Source organism: Panthera uncia, chromosome A2 (genome assembly GCF_023721935.1).
Source record: "Panthera uncia isolate 11264 chromosome A2, Puncia_PCG_1.0, whole genome shotgun sequence".
In the NCBI taxonomy this organism is placed as follows: Eukaryota; Metazoa; Chordata; class Mammalia; order Carnivora; family Felidae; genus Panthera; species Panthera uncia.
This window is the reverse complement of record NC_064816.1, coordinates 78,291,265-78,305,538: the sequence shown is the minus strand read 5'-3', so window position 1 is coordinate 78,305,538 and position 14,274 is coordinate 78,291,265. Positions and strand designations below refer to the sequence as shown.

Sequence of the window (14,274 nt, the reverse complement as noted above, 5' to 3'; positions counted from 1 at the left end):
AGTTGGTCCTGTTCATTTCCTGTAACCAGCCTTTGGGCTCATTTGAAGTGCCTTAGACCTTCAAGAGGCCCCAAAGGGGCTTCTCAGTCCACACACAGCTATTACATTCCTTCTCTGTACACGGGGGCACTTGAGGATAGGAGACTCTGAAGGCTTGTTTCTCGAGAAAATGTCATGAAATGGCTTACTTTCAGCTGATTAACTCTGTCATCTCAGACTTAGGCTTGAAATGCAAGAAAAGTTAAGAGATGCAGGGCTTACATGAATTTGCATTCGACAGCCCCTAGTATAATCACTTGCTGAAATTACTCATTGTGGTATTTTATAGATGAGTTTTGTTAATGTGTGTTAAAGTATTTGCCATTCCTCAAGGTGCCTTCTGTTTTAAGTTAGTAAAATTGTTCTGTGGCTGGCAGCCATGTTCCACGCCATATAGAAACAGCTTCAATAAAAACAAAGCCCTTTTATTCAGAGACACAAACTAAAATTTTCAAGGTATTGTTAGACTTAACATGAGAATACAAGGTTGGGATGTGTGTTATCAGAATGAACCACTGAAGTAGTATTTGGCTTGCTCAGATATTAAAGTGGAGGTTTGTTTTATTTGCCAATCTACCTTTCTTGTAGATCTGGACAATACAGAGAAAAATGAAAAACTAAAATTCAGCATCATTGTGCGGCTTCCCCCGGTAATCCTGAATTATATTTTATTCTCTCCATAAGCCTTGATATGAACGTCCTTCAGTTTCTTCTTGTAAAGGGAGCATTTACTTGTTTTGGGCTAAAGTCAACTGAATTGTTTCACTTTTCAGTCCTTTCCAAGAAATCCCATCCATCCCCACCCGTCGGCCGTTCCCTGCTGCGCCCACAAAGGGCTTGTTCCTCTGGCTTTGTACAGCCTGGCACAGCCTGCCTGAAGCACTGAGCCATTTTCCCCTCTTAGGAAACCACGCTAATATTTACGTCTGTGAGTCTGAGGGGAGGGACAGGGGAAACATGTGCTTTTGGCATTTAAACTGATAAGAAATTTAAATACAGGTGAGGTCAGAAGGTTCTGGAACTGCATTTCCTCCCACTGTCATTTCCACCACAGCAGGAAAACATTCCCAGGTCGAAGGAAGAATGAGGAACGTGAGAGAAAGGGTTATCCAGACACTCCTTATTTTTATGGAGGCTATTAGCTCTCTGAGTCAGAAATACTAAGAAAATATGAAATTCCACAGCAAGGTCTTCAGAGCCTCGGACTCCACAAACTTCCTGACCCTGAGAGCCTCGGCCAGCTCTCTGCTCTGTTTGCATACCTTGAACACTCGTATCTCTGGCACAGTCCTCCCACAAAGGGATGTCCGTTGCCTTTCTGGACCTAATCATCTTCCTTTGTAACACCCTCTCCTCCTCACAGCTTAGTGAAGCAAAGGCGAGGGTAGAAAACAAAGCATACTTTCCATGGCTATATCTCTCTGGGGAAGGTCTCTGAACATTTAGTTTGGTCTCTAATTTTTTTTTTTTTTTTTTTTGCCTCAAACTCTTAGGGAATTATAATTTTCTGGGCAAGACATTGGCAGAGAAACATGGCTACAGACTTTTGTTTCCTATCAAGGTATCACTTAGAGTTGCAGGTACCCGATTTTGAAGAGTAGCAGATGAACTCCATTTTAGAAAAAGAATTTGGCAACATCAGTGTAAAGGGCCTCTCTTTTAGCCTAGTTACTTGTTTTTAAATTTTTTTCATTTTTTTAATGTTTATTTTTGAGAGAGAGAGAGAGAGACAGAGTGTGAGTGGGGAAGGGGCAGAGAGAGAGGGAGACACAGAATCCGAAGCAGGCTCCAGGCTCTGAGCTGTCAGCACAGAGCCTTATGTGGGGCTAGAACCCACATACTGCAAGATCATGACCTGAGCTGAAGTTGGATGCTTAACCAACTAAGCCACCCAGGCACCCGAGACTAGCTACTTTTGAATAATTCTTTTTAAATTATTATTTTTAAAAAATTTTTTTAACGTTTATTTATTTTTGAGACAGAGAGAGACAAAGCATGAATGGGGGAGGGTCAGAGAGAGGGAGACACAGAATCTGAAACAGGCTCCAGGCTCTGAGCTGTCAGCACAGAGCCCGACGCGGGGCTCGAACTCACGGACCGCGAGATCATGACCTGAGCCGAAGTCGGCTGCTTAACCGACTGAGCCACCCAGGCGCCCCCATTCTTTTTAAATTATAAACAGATACAAGGTACATTTACTTAATGCACTGTAAGCTATATTCTCCTCTCTATATTTTTTCCATTCTTTTATTGTTATTATTGACTTAATTTTTTTAGAGTAGTTTTAGGTTCACAGGAAAATTGAGTGGAAGGTGCAGAGATTCCCCATATGCCCCCTGCCCCTACATGCGCATAGCCTCCCTCATTATCAACATCCCCCACCAGAGGGGTCCATTTGTTACAACTGATGAACCTACACTGACACATCACAATCACCCAAAGTCCATGGTTAACATTAGGGTTCACTCTTGGTGTTGTTCATTCTGTGAGTTTGGACAAGTGTATGATGCAATGGGTCCATCATTATAGTATCATACAGTGTTTCCACTGCCCTAAAACTCCCCCTCTACATATTTTTCAATTTGCCTAAAAGCTTATTGGTCAGAAGATCTGTCGACTTTGGGATCATCCTATGAGCTCTAACATTATTTCCCGGAACCACGTGAAGAGACTGCTGCAGAACTATAAGAAAAAGGTGAGTCCGTGGGAAAGCACAGCCCCACTAAATGTTCTTTGGAGCCTGTCTGCCCACTTCAATGTATCCGTATAGGCAGCAATTGTCATTCTGTGCCCTTTTTGTAAGTTTGTGCTTGTTGGGGAGATTCAACTGATACCAGAAGTGGTTTCTCTTTTAGCCCCCAAGTTCCGTGATTCACAAGTCGTCATTCAGTGTGGAATTTCTGCCTCTGAACTACTTCGTTGAAATACTGACAGACATAGAATGCTCCAATCAAGGTAATTTCACTCCTCCACTCTTAGCATTTCCCTGCTGTTCTCTTGACACATCAGTCCCTATTCATTTCTGTGTAGCCTTTTCTTTCCAGAATACCCCTTACTTACAACTTAGTCCTTTCTGCAATTGGTCTTGGTTTGTAATGTACAATTTAGTTCTTAGAGTAAATTACCAAAGGGATAATCACCTTTGAGGTTTTAAAAGGATTTAAGAGATTCAAAACCCATTTGGTTGCTGCAAATGACCTTCCTTAGGGCTGAGGTTTGATAAATTTTAACCACACATTTTCAGAATAATGTGTATTACCAAAATATAAAAGAATTACAATTTCAACGAGCTGCGAGCACAATGTTATAGAAGTTCCATGGCTTCATAGTAACTCTTTTCTCCTCTCTCTTTCTCTCTCTCTCTTTTTGTTTTTTTCCCAGCCCTATATGCTTTTGAAGGACATGACAATGTGGATGCAAAATTTGTAGAGGAAGCAGCTCTGAAACACACCATGATGCTTTTAGGCTTGTAAAAGAGAAAATGCAATTATACCCGCCTCCAATAGTTTAATCTTGCTCATTAGCTTGACGTCTGTCAGGAATCCTTGACCAATATTTAAAATTGGTAACCAAAGTCAGAATGCATTGTCAAGCCGTCTGACTTTCAGTCTGGTACTTGTTGAGACAGAATCAAACCGCTGTGCCTCCTCCCAGTTTTGGACAGCAGACAAGAGGTCAGTGACCGACAGTCCCAGGAGGCACGCAGTGTCATCAGTGATGCTCTTCCCTAGTGGCTTACCTTCCTAATGGCTTCCTAGGTCAAAAGCTAGTTTCTGTTGCACTCTGAAATAAAATATGCTTTAAAAAAATGTAGGGAACAGTGTGTAGAAAAACAGAAACTAGATGTGTCGTTGAAAACAACATAGGACAAGCAGAAAAATTAAATGTTACATAAGAACTGTATTTGGAAAGAGGATACTTTTTAAAGAGCTGAATTTGGACCAGGTCAAATCTGCTATTTCTAGAATAGAATAATTTGTAACATACGGCAGTGTGTACATCCAGTATTTAGAGTAGGATTTGTTTTTATAATGGTTCAGATGGAACTGTATGTATATGTTAAAGTTCTTTTTTTTTTTTGTATTTATAAAAGTTTGATTTAGTAATATCTTGCCATTAAAATAAGAAACACTGAAGGTTTTGGCCTCTTTCATTTTCTCAACATGGCCTTTTTATCCCAGCCAGGAATCATGAGTCTGTGAGTATGTTCCCTCGAGGCCCCCATGACACCTAACTAGTTCTCCTATTTTTCTTTTTTCTTCCCTCTCTCTCTTACAGTGACTACATTCTGATCTATAATGGTAGTTGCTTGCCCGGGGTCAGTCTACCCTTTGCTTTTTTTCTCTTCACCCTGTTTCCTGCAGTGATCTTGTAAAATTTTAACGATTATAATTATCACTAGCTGGTGTCATAATTCAACTTCTTTTCTGAAATCATAGTTGTGTTCCAAATATTGTCCTCCACTACAGAATTTCCCTTTTTGGTCACATATTTAATCATCACAGAGGCTGCAAATCTGGGGGCCTTGTCAGCATGTTAGACTTTTTTTTCTCTTGAGAAGGTCATTGGTTTTCACTCCCTACCCTTTTCTTTTTCACACTTGCGTTTTGGTGTCTTTCTAAAGTCTGATTCCTCAGACTTACGCTGAAACTGGTCCTGCTCATAGCCTTTCAATGATTTGCCATTCATTACAGGATAGGATCCAAACTCCTTGTGGCTCTTACACAATTCCCCAACGTGAACATGCTGTTCTAGCCGGGCCAGTTTGCTGGGCCTTGAATTCAGCTTTTGTCTTCTTACTTCCAAACTTTGCTTAGGCTTTTCCCCCCACTTGGAATCCCCTCCTCACTTATTAAAATCTTAATTATGTTTAAGGGCCAGATAAAAAGTTCCATCTGACTGTGATCCCTGGCCATTCCAACACACAGTGGCACCCTCCCCCTCTTAACCAGTAGCACACCTGTAATATTTAAACATCCATCCCTTTGTGTTACAAATTATGTTTCCATTCTTATATTGTTCCTACATGTATATTTTTTGGATCCCTAATGCAATTACTAATTCCTACAACACAGGATTTGTGTTTAAGTATACAGTATTTCTTTGTGTTAACCACACAGTGTTACTTATCATAGACACTTTACTTCTTAATAGCTTTCCAAACCATCCAGTTAGATTCAGGACTGACTTGTAGGCTGAGAATGAGATTAAATTTCCTTCCGGTCTGGCAGGATGTGGGTTTGCAAAATATTTTGTTTGATTTAGCAAAAATCAAATGAAGGAAGGAGGGATGGAAGGAGGGAGGGAGGGGGGTAGAGAGAGAAAGGAAGAAGAAGGAAGGAAGGGGAGGGGAGGGGAGAGGTGGGGAGAGGTGGGGAGAGGAGGGGAGAGGTGGGGAGAGGAGAGGAGAGGAAAAAGTGGTATTTCTTACTCCCAGAATTATGACACAAAATCCATACCTGATACCAATATGAAATACAGCTTGAATATATGAAGTAAAATCAGTTTTCAAATTTACTTGTGTATTTTCATACATGAGAAAATATAAAAACGGAATTAGGAAAATATACGTGGGTGAAATGCAATAAAATTAGAGTAATGAAATAAGTGGAATTGGCCTCATTTCCAATTCTGTCACATGCAAAGCTACAAATGTTTTCATTGGAATTTTTAAAAATCTGGAGTCAGAACTTAAAATAATCACAGGTTTATTTACATATAACATTGTAAAAAATCTAGATTTATAAGATAAATTTTTATAGCAAAAGGATTCTTTATTTGTAAAAAGAATTACCACAATATACTTTAAAAAGGACAAGCCTCCTTACTGCTTTTTATTTGATTTACATTTACCAACAATAATTTCAAATACAACTATTTAACAAAGTGAATTATACCCCTGTGTTACTTGGGATGTTTTCCTTTTTAAACAATCATTCTGTCTTTCCCTTTCAAGTGAATATATTCAATAGTATTTGTGTTTTTTCTTCTTTAAATTTTTTTAAATGTCTGTTTTTGAGAGAGAGAGACAGAGACAGAGTACATGTAGGGGAGGGGTAGAGAGCAAGGGAGTCACAGAATCTGAAGCAGGCTCCAGGCTCTGAGCTATCAGCACAGAGCCAACACGGGGCTCGAACCCATGAACTGCAAGATCATGACTTGAACCGAAAGTCAGATGCTTAACCTACTGAGCCACGCTGGCACCCCATTTTCTTCTTCTTTAATAAACAGAGACCACTCTGCCAATTTCTGTACATCACTGAAATTTGATTTATTTTTCTTGCATTTTTATAGCCCCTGGACTATACATTTCTGAAAGGTAGTCAATATATAGAGTGAAAAAGAAAAAAAAATAAACACTACAGATATATGCCTTGCCATAACTGTAGGACAATTCTGTGTCCTACTTAACATCATGTAAAATATAGTAGTTGATGAGTGTAAAAGGAAGCCATGTTGTTCTCCACTGGTGGTCAATTGCAATATTTTGCAATAATTTGTATGTTAGAACTCTTATGCTGATATTTTCCAGCTGTGGATATGAGGAAACCTGATTGAAGTGTCTCTCGTTGAGAAGCCTGGATTGGTTCACATACTCAGATTTCAATTGGCTTTATAACAGGTTTTCTTATGTGCCTCATATTGGCCCCAGGTTCACTGGGCTTAAAAGGAGCCAAAGCGCCATATGGTTTTGGCAAGGGAAGAGCGGCCTCTGCCTCTGGGATATAGGCATTTGGACGTGGCTCTGCAGTTGTGTAAACACCGTTGGGTAGCTGGCGAATATCTGCCGCCAAGAACTCCTGCAAAGAATGATTTTTCCTTTTGAGTTTCCTGAAAACTATAGTGAAGCCAATTCATCCTCAGGGCCCAGCAGACACAGCTGGGTCTGAGCAGTCTTAGGCTGTGTTGACTGATATTCCCCCAAAGGGACAGATGGGTATGAGGGTGGAGTTGCTAAACACACACACACACACACACACACACACACACACACACACACACAGCATCTAATTGGAATGACCCATGTTACCCAAGTATCACTCTGTTGCTGGGGTTTAGGGTTTATCATAAACTGGTTAGTGGGTTTTAAATTCACTATATTCCAGCTTTAATAGCTTTCATTACACACTATTTCCATGATTTTGAAAAAGGCTGGAGTAAGTCATTGGTGAGCAAATGTTAACAAAGAGGGAAATAAGGAGTGAAGTAGAACCAGAGGACAGAAGTGGTCAGCACCTTGCTTTGAACCTCAGGGTCCTCAAGATTCTGCCTGTGCTTCTGGAGAATAGAGGAATTTTTTACAGCATTAAAAAAGAACTCTAAATAATGGAGACAGGTAAATGACAGCTGGGACGTCATAGGTAAAAATGAATGCCCTAAAAAATAGAGTCCCAGGCAGTGTGGAAATTACAAATCTGACCCTATTTTCAGGCATTTCTAGTGTGTGTTTGGAAGGCATGTCTTCTTGGGATAGGGAGTGAATAGTGATCCTTTGGGGGATATCTACTTGCCAGTCTGAGAGTGAGCTGTAGGTCCCCAGAATGTAGTTTTCTTAAAAAGAGATCCTTAATGCCATTTTAAGAATACTAGAAGGTCATGGGAGTAGGCAGAACTCGGCACCCGATGTGTAGGTCCAGTGATAGACCTAGATTTAGGTCAGTGGTTGGAGAAGAAAGCTGTGGCCTTGAGGCCTTTGATGCCACCAAGTGCATAGTCTGCAGAAGGCCGTGACAACCTTCCCAATCTACCTTGGTGGTCCCAGTGGCCAGACATGGGAAAGTAAGGTGTAGCCTGAGCAGGGGTGCAAGGACATAAAGCCCTATGGATAAAACCAGTGCCAGCCTGGCCACTGTCCTGCCGGTGGGAGTCTATGGTGTTCAGCCACTCTAGCCCAGGATGTAAGTCTGGGGGAGGGGGGTGGTTGGTGCTTGATGAATGTTTTCTGGAAAATATTACCGCACTTGGGATGTTATTTTGACTTGTCCCCTACATCATATCTTAATAAAAACAAAACTCCTTTCTACTGCTTGTTGGAACTAGGTGTGTGCTAGAGTGGGAGGTTTTTTATATATTTTGGGAAGACTGAAATCCCTGAAAATAGCCCTTCCTGCCACACTGGACAAATGCAATATAGAAGACAAAGCTTACCTGAGATTTTTCAGCGATGGCCAAAGCATACATTTCTTCATCTCGAAGTACCTTCAGCCATTCTCTTTCAATGTCTTTATTGAGTGGCAGACCCTTTTCTATCCTGGAATTGCAGGAGAAGATGAAATCTTCTTTATCCATGACTTCCTTTTGGAGTTCAATGGCCAGAGCCTGTTTCATGGAAAGCTCAGCAACAAGAGCCATCATTTTTTCCGTGGCATCTTTGATCTTTTTCCGGTAGCCGTTCATCTAGAATGAAAGAGCCCAAGGTTTAGACTATGTATACATTAAGAAAATGGCAGGCTGCTGGCTGTCTAGAATGGTGGGGGGCAGTCTTGGCTGGAGGACAGAGAGTTTAAGTGGGAATTCAGAGGAAATAAGAATTGGAAGAGATCTTAGAGATTGAGCCCAATTCCCTGGCTGTGTAAATAAGGCCCTCCTCTCACAGGCACACACACTCACCTCCACACCTGGAGAGAGCCTGGCCCTGGGTAAATAAAGACAGGAGGGAAAAGAAACCAATCTGTTCATCTACTTACTGGAGTTCCAAGTGGATAGCATGGAGGGAAATAGTCCCTTTATTTTTAAGAGGTGATAAGGAGAAGGGAAAGGGTATTCTTGATGTGTAAGTTCTGGCCTAATTTTGCCATGTCTTTAATTTGTCACCTATCCAGTGGAAAAAAATCTGGTAGAAAAAAAAAACTACATTTAAAAATTACTCTTTAATTATACGAGATAATCAGCAGAGGTCCTGTATTCTGAAATGATTTTTAATGGAAAATATCATACCTCAATGTGGTTGCATTATTGATCATAATTCCTGGGATGCATCATTATTAGGTCATAAGCAAGCATGAGTTGAACTGGGGAAAATCTGGTCAATAATTTGAAATGAAATGTTTCTTGTTCTATGGGTATGTTTACCATTTCACATCAGCTAGTTATCATCAAAGAATTAAAAGATAGGACTAAGTGGAACATAGGCACCCAACAAAATTAAAACTGAAATTTTGCTGAATGAAGGAATTAATAAATTCTATTCTATTCTATTTTAATCCTTCAGTCCTTTGAATAAAGGTACACTGGGACCTGAATATGAGCTTCCAAAATCTACAATGGGCCTTGAAATACTTTATTCTCCTAATAGAGTGGACACTGATCTATCTGTATATTTGCTTAGAGAAATATTGCTGTTTGTGATTTACCTTCCTCTGAAAATATGTCTAATTGTTATATACACATTTTGTCTCTTTAAAGGAAGAGGGAATATACATTTTAAAAACTGTTCTATATTTTAAGAAGCATACAGTGAATAAAAGCAACTACTTTTTAAAGCTTCAATGGTGAGTCATTATCTTAAATTTCATTAATCAGTTATGGTACACTTGAATGTTGTGTGTATGTGTGTAAAGCTAGCCAACCTCCTTATCTCCTCCAAAAAAGGATGGTATTATTCCGGGTTGCTCTAAGTCTTTCTTTGGGATTTCCCATTTTCTGTTCATTTGGGAAATTTGCAAGTGGAGCCATAAGCTACCTGGGAAAGGTGAGAGATTTGAGATGTGCATTCTCGTTGAGTTCCTGCAAGGAGCTAGACCACTTCTCAACTACTCAATGCTTGCAACAACTTAAGCTGATATCAACACCCATTTCACAGATCAAGAAACTTCATTTTAAGATCATTTATGTATCTTTCTCAGGGTCACTCCCTAGTATTGGCAAATCACAGATCTGGGGTCTGAACCTTTCTACCTTCTAGTTCTGCCTACTATAAGGAAATCCTAATTTTAAATAAAAAGAGAAAAAGCCAAGTAGATAGCACTGAAGGTGGGGAAAGGTACGGGAAGATAAAGCAGTAGGCTAGACTCCGCTTGCTGGATCCCGGGTAGCAGTTGTCACCATTTGCATTTCTCTAGCATTACAGCTGACTTCCGGACTGCCAACAGATTTGACAAGCCAGCCCTCAGTGACGACTGGACTTCCCCTAAAGAAAGGGAAATTCATTTTGCAAAAGGAAGGAAGGCAACATTTAAAGAAACATCGGGCATGCTAATTCAGGCAAAGTTCATGAGCCTAAAAGAGTCTTAGCATTTCTTATTTGATGAGGTAAAGTCGTGAATTGCCCATGAGCCATGGATCTGATGTGGAAGTCTATTAGTGAAAGTCATCAGAGCAGGTGTGTAAATGCCAAATAAAAATGGCAAAGGAGGCTCGAGGTTTACAGTGATTTTCTGTTTCTTTGGTGAGCGAGAACTTTCTAGAATGGGACTGACTTCACTTATTCAATAATTTTTTTCTCTCGAGTTTAGTACACGCTGGCCATTGGGGAAATTAAGGATGAGGAACAGCCACTGTGCTCAGGAGCCCACCATCATGGGCTGTTTACCTGTCTGCCAGCACTAGGTGTGGACAGTGTGTCCATTCCTCTTTGTTCCTGCCCTCACACCTGGCATCAAGGGAGCACGCAGCAGGTTCAGTAACTAAAATCCCTGGGCTGTCACAGCAGATGCTCCAAGGGGCCCAGAGGTCAGGTGAGCAGCAGCTCCTCTGAGTGTCCTACGGTGCCAGGTCCTGCCTCACCTAAATCACCAGCCTCCTTCCTGCTGGTGGCCCCTTTCAGCGCAGCTCTAGCAGTCCCAGCCTGACCCTGGAGCTTTGAATCAGCAGTCCTCATATTTGAAACTTAAGAAATCGGGAAGCTCCACATGACTGGTCTTTCCTCACTAGTGTGGCCCTGTAGTGGCTTCATCCCAAGGACTAACAGGCATGGGTGTTGTGTGACTGACTGCTGTTCTCTTTAATGGTCCCGTCCATTTCTGGGTTCTGGCTGGGTTCTGGATTAGGGCTGTTTTCGTGCAGACCGCTGGGTAAGTGAGGCCCTCTAATCACAAGGAACTAGAAAGGATTTAAGTTGGCACATGAAATATAAAGGTATAATTGTCGTAGTTGGAGTAGGTGGCCTGTTCAGGGAAACTTGTAAACTGTCATCAAAAAGCTTAAGTTTTCCCAGTACAAAACAATTCATTCAGGGGACAAGATTGAAACCCATTTTGGACAATTCTCTAAGAGTCCTCTTTACCTTTTTAATTTTACATCTTTATGTTTCTCTAGTCATAAAGCCAAATCTCTTCAGTGCTACTCTCGATAAATAAAGCAGACTGTGCAAAATGACAGGTAATAAAGGAGTAAGGGCAGGAGGGAGAAGGCAGAGTCTCAGGCAGACCTTCTTGGCTAAGAGCAGAGTGTCCTGTTTGCAGGCCTGAGTTTTGCTGCAGAGTCTGTCTGTGAGCCGGGAGACCTGTTCATAGATGAAGTCCTTCTCCAGTAACTTCTCCTCCTTCTTGGCCAGCTGTAGTTCCAGCTATGGTTGAAAACAATTTCAGTAAAAAGGAAAAACCAAAGTCATGTAACTCAAATTCTTCTTTCTTTTAAAAAAAAATTTTTTTGGGGGCGCCTGGGTGGCGCAGTCGGTTAAGCGTCCGACTTCAGCCGGGTCACGATCTCACGGTCTGTGAGTTCGAGCCCCGCGTCAGGCTCTGGGCTGATGGCTCGGAGCCTGGAGCCTGTTTCCGATTCTGTGTCTCCCTCTCTCTCTGCCCCTCCCCCGTTCATGCTCTGTCTCTCTCTGTCCCAAAAATAAATAAAAAACGTTGAAAAAAAAATTTAAAAAAAATAAAAATAAAAAAAAAATAAAAAAAAAATTTTTTAAATGTTTGTTTATTTTTGAGAGACCCAGAGACAGAGCACAAGCTGGGGAGGGGCAGAGGGAGAGGGAGACACAGAATCAGAAGCAGGCTCCAGGCTCTGAGCCTGATGCAGGGCTTGAACTCATGAACTGTGAAATCATGACCTGAGCCGAAGTGGGCCACTTAACTTACTGAGCCACCCAGGCACCCAAAAATATTCTTTCTTAATTAGAGCCCTATTTTTTTCCCCTTAATGAAAACAGATTGCTTTTATATAGTTGCCAAGATATCTCTGGAAAAGTCTTTAGCACTGGTCTAAGTCAAGACTCTCCTTGTTCCCAGCCCCCTGCAGGCAGCTCTGGGAGTTCTTCCTTCCCAAGGTAGGGGGCAGCCCTCTCAGCTCCATTTAGCTTCCTGTTGTCATTCCTCTGATACTCTCCCTTCAGGAAGACAAATTAATCCACTAAAGATGCCAAAATTGTTCCTTTGGGCTATGAGACAAAAGTGGGCATCTAGAAACCACACAGGTTTTACTTCTTTTTGGCAAGCATTTGAAACAAGCTTAGGTTTTGTTAAGGGATTACAATGACACAATTGTTAGTGGCTAGAATTGTGAGGGATAAATCTGTCTGCATAAGATGGAAATAGCACCACCGATATCTGTGACACTGATCAACAAGGGGCTAGTAGGTACTACTGTCAGAGGAATGCTTACCGAATCTAATTTTTTGATCATTTCTTCTTGGGTCATATCTTTCCCTGGAATGAAGCGGGTTCTGTTCTCACCCTCAGGATTTATAAGCTGTTTCTCCAGGTCTCTTATTCTGTCTGTGCACTGTGAAAACTATTAAATAAGAAAGAAACATTAACTTCAAAACTAACCCTCTTGCTCCATAAATTTTAAAATCACATGGCCCATGGTCTTTAAAGTCTTCCAGTGGGATCAACCCAGGGAAAGGGGCAAGAGAACTTTTTTTTTTTTTAATTTTTTTAATGTTTATTTCTGAGACAGAGAGAGACAGAGCATGAGTGGGGGAGGGGCAGAGAGAGAGGGAGACACAGAATCAGAAGAAGGCTCCAGGCTCTGAGCTGTCAGCACAGAGTCCAATGTGGGGCTCGAACTCACAAACCATGAGATCATGACCTGAGCCGAAGTCAGTCGCTCAACTGACTGAGCCACCCAGGTGCCCCCAGAGGACTCTTAACATCCCATCAGCTGGGACCTGAGGTTGAACAATGTGTCTGCCCACCCATGGTGCCATGAGGATGATGCCTGTAACTGACCCTCTGAAGTAAGTCTGCGAGTTCAGAGCCATTAAAGAAAAACCTGATCTTACAACCAGACCTTTGACTATTTACCATTTTGTGTTATACCCATGGGATGCTGCATGGTCGCAGAGCAGAGCTTTTTATGGAAGATTGTTCTAGAGGCCAAAGTAGACAACATACAAAGCAGACAACATCCTGGACTCCAGTTTAAAACCCTTTGTTGGCAATAGGTTTAATGGTGTTGCAAAGAATGAAGTTCTTAACTAGGTCAATACAATGTACAGTCTGTGAGGTATAGCCTGAACCATTTATATCTTTTTTGTTAACCACCTAATATAATGCTTTATATATCAACTATATTTATCGAGTCAAGGAGACTTTGGAGGTGAAGAAAATAGCAGTTCACACATAGTTTTTATATGGAGAGATGTGGAACACATTGAAAACCAAGAGTTATCATTTTAAACCTACTGAAAACCTGTAGAATCTTGGGCAAATCATTTATCTTCTCTAAACTTTAGTTTCCTCAACAGTCAAATGGGAAGATAAGGCCCAACCTAATGGGGTTGATTACTTAAATGAGATACCACATTCCAAGTGGTATTTATACTTTACACACTTTACAATGTGTCCCAGAGTGATATAGGTAGTATTTAATTTTTAATTTATGTATGCTTCTCCTCCTGACAAAAAGAATTCTAAGTGGTGACATAAATAATTTATTTTTTTTCCTTTTTCTTCCTCTCTCTCCACACTCCTTAATTGCCCTTAATATGGAGTTAAAGTATACATCTACACATAATTAAGCATAAATACATTATTGTATTTTTTTTATTTTAACTTATTTTTTATTTTTGTAAATTTACATCCAAATTAACTAGCATATAGTGAAACAATGATTTCAGGAGTAGATTCCTTAGTGCCCCTTACCCATTTAGCCCATCCCCCCTCCCTCAACTCCTCCAGTAACCCTCAGTTTGTTCTCCATATTTATGAGTCTGTTTTTGTCCCCCTCCCTGTTTTTATATTATTTTTGTTTCCCTTCCCTTATGTTCATCTGTTTTGTCTCTTAAAGTCCTCATATGAGTGAAGTCATTTTTGTCTCTCTCTGACTGACTCATTTCACTTAGCATAA

The 14,274-nt window shown here is 40.9% G+C and overlaps 2 protein-coding genes across 15 annotated transcripts in view; one reads left to right on the top strand and one right to left on the bottom strand.

Moving 5' to 3' along the window:
* Positions 1 to 14,274, top strand: part of GSAP (gamma-secretase activating protein) — a 158,891-nt gene that overhangs the window by 86,141 nt on the left and 58,476 nt on the right. For 6 of the 13 annotated variants that reach the window (XM_049642840.1, XM_049642833.1, XM_049642839.1 and 3 more), the window contains 3 exons: positions 628 to 689; positions 2,633 to 2,734; positions 2,895 to 3,414. In XM_049642840.1, coding sequence (XP_049498797.1) covers positions 628 to 689; positions 2,633 to 2,734; positions 2,895 to 3,185 — 455 coding nt within the window. In that variant the 3' untranslated portion in view covers positions 3,186 to 3,414. The other 7 variants (XM_049642837.1, XM_049642844.1, XM_049642841.1 and 4 more) reach the window with 4 other exon arrangements.
* The window catches only part of CCDC146 (coiled-coil domain containing 146), a 114,445-nt gene continuing 106,112 nt past the window's right edge, over positions 5,942 to 14,274 (bottom strand). For both annotated transcript variants that reach the window (XM_049642831.1, XM_049642832.1), the window contains 4 exons: positions 12,586 to 12,714; positions 11,408 to 11,545; positions 8,188 to 8,436; positions 5,942 to 6,839 (listed from right to left, as the gene is read on the bottom strand). In XM_049642831.1, coding sequence (XP_049498788.1) covers positions 6,636 to 6,839; positions 8,188 to 8,436; positions 11,408 to 11,545; positions 12,586 to 12,714 — 720 coding nt within the window. In that variant the 3' untranslated portion in view covers positions 5,942 to 6,635. The remainder of the gene's footprint in view (positions 6,840 to 8,187; positions 8,437 to 11,407; positions 11,546 to 12,585; positions 12,715 to 14,274) is intronic.